Source organism: Lupinus angustifolius, unplaced genomic scaffold (assembly GCF_001865875.1).
Source record: "Lupinus angustifolius cultivar Tanjil unplaced genomic scaffold, LupAngTanjil_v1.0 Scaffold_9_147, whole genome shotgun sequence".
NCBI classification, from domain to species: domain Eukaryota; kingdom Viridiplantae; phylum Streptophyta; class Magnoliopsida; order Fabales; family Fabaceae; genus Lupinus; species Lupinus angustifolius.
In genome coordinates, this window is record NW_017718245.1 from 29,755 (window position 1) to 34,774 (window position 5,020).

The 5,020-nt window shown below is 32.1% G+C and overlaps 1 protein-coding gene across 1 annotated transcript; it reads left to right on the forward strand.

Annotated features, from left to right (window-relative positions):
- The first annotated feature begins 1,027 nt into the window (after positions 1 to 1,027).
- On the forward strand, positions 1,028 to 3,661 carry LOC109337696 (3-ketoacyl-CoA synthase 20-like). Its single transcript, XM_019574720.1, has 3 exons — positions 1,028 to 1,728; positions 2,300 to 2,759; positions 3,252 to 3,661. Exons 1-3 carry the CDS (start codon positions 1,081 to 1,083, stop codon positions 3,572 to 3,574), a joined length of 1,431 nt encoding a protein of 476 aa, XP_019430265.1. The 5' UTR covers positions 1,028 to 1,080; the 3' UTR covers positions 3,575 to 3,661.
- The last annotated feature ends 1,359 nt before the right edge of the window (positions 3,662 to 5,020 follow it).

The window sequence follows — 5,020 nt, forward strand, 5'->3', positions numbered from 1 at the left end:
TAGATATAAAAAGAGTGTAATATTTATATATTATCATTATAAAAATTTATACACGATCAATATATAATTCATATTTATTTATATTACTTTTACTTAAAAGTTAATAACGATTAAAAGTAAATGATACAACGATAATGTAAAAAACTCTTATCCTCTTATTGCATATACATTTCTTTTCTCAATGTTGTATAGCAGTGGATTGTGAATCCACTATGGGCTGGTTCACTTCCCTCGTTCGCCCATAAATTGAAATGAATATCAAAAATAAAAAATAACATAAAAAATCAGTTAATTACTCCTATTTTTTAAGACGATGAAATAACTTCTATTTTCTCGACTTTATTATTTACTGCAGCGAAGCAAAATCAAATTATCACTATATTTATTCCTTTTTCTACTTCTTCCAAGTGGAGGACTTATATTATGTAACTCGGTGATTTGTTATGTATTCTTTTGAACAGCATATAAGCTAAAATTAAAGGAAGAAGGATATTAGATGTGAACCATTACTTCAATCACTGGTAAAAAACTAATAATAATAATAAACTCAAATGAAATCAAGCCTGGCAAATTAATAGTAGAAACAGACACTGACACTAAACTTAAATAAAATCTAACCCCTGACAAAAATAATTGCTAATAGTTATGACTTTTAACCTCTATAATCTACTTTTTAACTATCTCTACCAGATTACACAGTGCACAAATTAACACTTGCCCAACCACAAGTATTATTGATCTGTCGAAATCTATGTCCATCTATTGCTTCTTTCCATTCTTTCCACTGAAAAGTATCAGTTATCCTAAATGGTATCTCAAACCATGTTCTCGTCAAATAAAAATATGTCATCTCAATTAAAATAATTAAATTTCATTATTTTTTCTATTTTTATTTCAATATCATTAGTTCGGGATATGGTTTGGGACATCATTCGGGACACTATTCGGGACACTATTCTGGACAACATATTGTTTTCCATTTCCTATATAACCCCAACTATATGATCATATCTTAGACACAACCATATATACACCCTTCTACATTAAGGGTTTTAGAACAATAGCATCACCTTTACAATAATGTTGAAGCAAATGCAGCATGTGTTCCACTACTTAGTCTCTAACAGAATGAACATTTTGTTCATCTCATTTCTAGTGGTAGCTGCAGCATGTGTTTACATTCCTGATTTCAACCCTCACCCATCATTGATAATAGCATCATGCTTTGTTGCCTCACTTATCAACCACTTGATCATGAAAACACCCAACAAAGTTTACTTGGTAGACTTTGCATGCTACAAACCAAACATTTCTTGTCTTTGCACCAAGGAAATGCTGATAGATAGGGCTAACCGTGTTGGGTTTCTCTCAGAAGAGAACATGAATTTGGTGACAAAGATCTTAGATAGGTCTGGGTTGGGACCATTGACCTATGTGCCAGAAGCATTGTTGGAGATACCACCAAAGCTTAATCTTGATGAGGCAAGGAAGGAAACAGATACTGTGCTTTTTGGTGCTGTTGATGAACTCTTTGAGAAAACTGGTGTTCAGGCTAAGGATATTGGGATTCTTGTAGTGAATTGTTGTTTGTTCAATCCTACACCATCTCTTTCTGACTCTATTGTGAATCATTATAAGCTTAGAGGGAATATTTTGATTTATAATCTTAGTGGTATGGGGTGCAGTGCTGGTGTTCTTGCTGTTGATACTGCAAAACATCTCCTACAGGTTTTCCTTCTTATCTTATTTCCTTGCCTTTTGTTATGTATATTAATTTCATCTCTTATTGCAGTCACAAACATTATGAACAATTGTAAATAAAACTTATAAAAGTTACATTTTTGAAAAAGATAGGAGGGCCCCACCAATCACTATCCATTTTGATTTGGTACATTTGGAGTGTATACTGTGTGGTCCTATAGTACATGAAAGAATACACATGATACTTCCATATTACTTTTTTAAGGATGATCTTCTGAGAAATACTTTAGGACACTCTTTGTTATTGAATGAAGTTAAATGTGGGACTCACTACTTATTATTTAGTGAGTCTTATCTTTACTTAACAAGGAGTGTATTGAGGAAAACATAAAAAGAGTGTATTACTAATATGGCTATACTTATAAAGATATAGTTGTAAAAACCACATGTCATGTCAGACAATAATAATCCTTATATAAGGTTGTCTTATTCCATCAAATTAATAATTGAGATCTAGCATTTTTCTATACATTTATGTATGAAAGGAATTAGTTATCAAAACATTATGGATCTACTTCCTTACACTTGATAATTTCAGGCACATCCAAATTCTTATGCCTTAGTACTAAGCACAGAAAATGAAATCTCAAGCATGTATTGGGGAAACAATCCCTCAATGCTTCTTGTCAATTGCCTCTTTCGGATGGGAGGATCTGCAGCCCTGCTTTCAAGCCATGCTTCCGACCGATACCGGTCGAAATATCAGCTCATTCACACACTTCGTACCCATGTTGGTGCTGATGATAACAGCTACAAATGTGTCTTTCAAGCAGAGGATGATGAAAACAAAGTTGGTGTTTCACTATCCAAAGATCTCATGAATGTTGCAAAGGATGCACTCAAGGTTCACATCACATCACTTGGCCCATTAGTCCTCCCTGTTTCAGAAAAGCTCAAGTTTTTGGTAAATCTGGTGCAGAGGAAGCTCTTCAAGATGAAAATTGAAGCCTATATGCCAAATTTCAAGCTAGCATTCAAGCACTTCTGCATTCACACAGGTTGTCTCATACCATAGTTAGATTTTGGTTAGTGTTAGTTAAAAATTAAATCAGTTTGATAAATTTACAAATTGATTATGAGTTAGTAATTCTCCATTGCTCTATACATACTCGAGAAATTATTGTATGGACCAGAATCATATGATCCAGGCCAATAGCAAATGACTCCTAATAATTTTGAACTTCTCTAAGATGTCATGTAGTTATTGGCCTAGACCATGGAGTCTTATTGGGGAACTATATACACTTTTACTATTTAATAAAATCAAAATTTTTATTCTTTCTCAACAAGACGTTCGTCTATTGGTTTAAGGCATCATTGGATCCCCAGATAGACTGAAAGGTTAAAAGTTCGATTCCTGAAAGTGACATTTGTTGGGAGGGACAGTCATACATCGTGAAAGAGATTAATTCTTTGTCGATGAGTGTGTACCTTGGTTACACTAAAAACTAACTAATTTTCTGTCCTTTGTACCATGTTTTGTGAGACAGGTGGCAGGGCAGTGCTAGATAGGATGCAGAAGAGTCTTCAGCTTGAGGATTGGCACATGGAGCCTTCAAGGATGACACTATATAGGTTTGGGAACACATCATCTAGTTCTATTTGGTATGAGTTAGCTTATTGTGAGGCCAAGGGAAGAATCAAAAAGGGTGAGAGGATATGGCAAATGGCATTTGGATCTGGATTCAAGTGTAACACTGCTGTTTGGCATGCTTTGAAAACCATTGAACCAGCATCAAACAAGAGTCCATGGAGGGATGAGATTCATAATTTCCCTGTTAAACCAGCTCCACTGGTGCAGACTACCAAATAATTATCGAGTTTAATATCTATGGACCGAAATTGAAATAGTGTTTTACACTGTCAGCATACATCATCCACCGAAAATACTACACATGAATGTTGAATTTAAAAAAACTCATAATTATTATTGTTAGGTGGAATTAAATAACATAAAGTTATCATCATCATCATTGTGATATGGGTTAGGATTATTAAATACTATCTGAAATCTAATTACTCCTAAGTCGTGTAGGGCTTTATGCCCCAGTAGAACTATGTTGAGTTGTGTGTTTTGCTACTAGTTTGAGGGTTGTACTTCATTACTCAGCTTCAATGAACTAATCAGGAAAGTTTGCAGCCCTAGCTATCAGTTATATATTTTTTTAACTACACCAGCTTTTACTTTTACATACTCTCAACCTTTCTAAATGTTTTGTTGATACTTGATAACAGTCATGAAACATCTTATTATTCAATAATAACACGATATAGATTTACCTTTCACAATAATGAAATTTTATCAATTAAGATGATATGTAATTTTTCCCGAATTCAATTTTCTTGGTACTTATGATAATTATTTATTTTGCAATAAATGTATTTGCTAATGACTCATAGATAACAAATAATACAACTCTATTTACTATCACACAGTTTTCTAGAAAATGTGATATATTATGAATCCAAACCCAAATAATTTTAAAAAAGTTTGCTTAAATACATAAAATAGAAAAGTGATTTTATAATAAAATTTTATATACAAATCCACAAATGATCAATTTATCTTAATTAATATATAGTTAATTAATTAAGAAAAAATTACACTAACACCACTTTGAATTTAACTTAATTATATCTATTATTCCAATTTTTAAAGGCATATTAGGGTTATATTATCTAGCACTAACAAAACTATAGGAGCTTAGAAAATAGATTTGGATCCTACCAATTATCTTGTTCCTCAATACGGTCAAAGTTGAACTAACTTGTTGGCTTTACTTTATAAGAGCTCTGGGATTTGTTGAACTGACTTATTGAAGTGACAAATGGGTTCTCTCAAAGTTGAACTGACTTGTTGGCTTTACTTTGTAAGAGCTTTGAGACTTGTTGAACTGACTTATTAAAGTGACAAATGAGTCATCTCAAAGTTGAACTGACTTGTTGACTTTACTTTGTAAGAGCTTTCTAGGGTATCTCTTTTGATGAGAAAGGAGGAGTCAAATCAAAGCTCAACTTGATTTCAGCTCAATAACAAGGATTTACTCAATTTAAAATTCGATTAGAGTTTAATATAAATTATTTTTTTAGTTCGAGTTTAACTCAATTAAAATCCATGAACTATTCAGTTAAGCTCAAAAGGTTCATTTAGACAACTCAAATAATTAATTCATTTTTAAAAAATATTGCAAAAAATATAAATTTAACATTATTTAAATATATAATAACAATAACCATAAAAATCATATATATATATATA

Bases quoted from the DNA above. Each gene is read 5' to 3' on its own strand.
- LOC109337696 (XM_019574720.1), top strand. From the start codon at position 1,081: ATGTTGAAGCAAATGCAGCATGTGTTCCACTACTTAGTCTCTAACAGA. The intron at 1,729-2,299 runs GTTTTCCTTCTT...TGATAATTTCAG, and splicing joins CTGCAAAACATCTCCTACAG to GCACATCCAAATTCTTATGC. The intron at 2,760-3,251 runs GTTGTCTCATAC...TTTGTGAGACAG, and splicing joins GCACTTCTGCATTCACACAG to GTGGCAGGGCAGTGCTAGAT.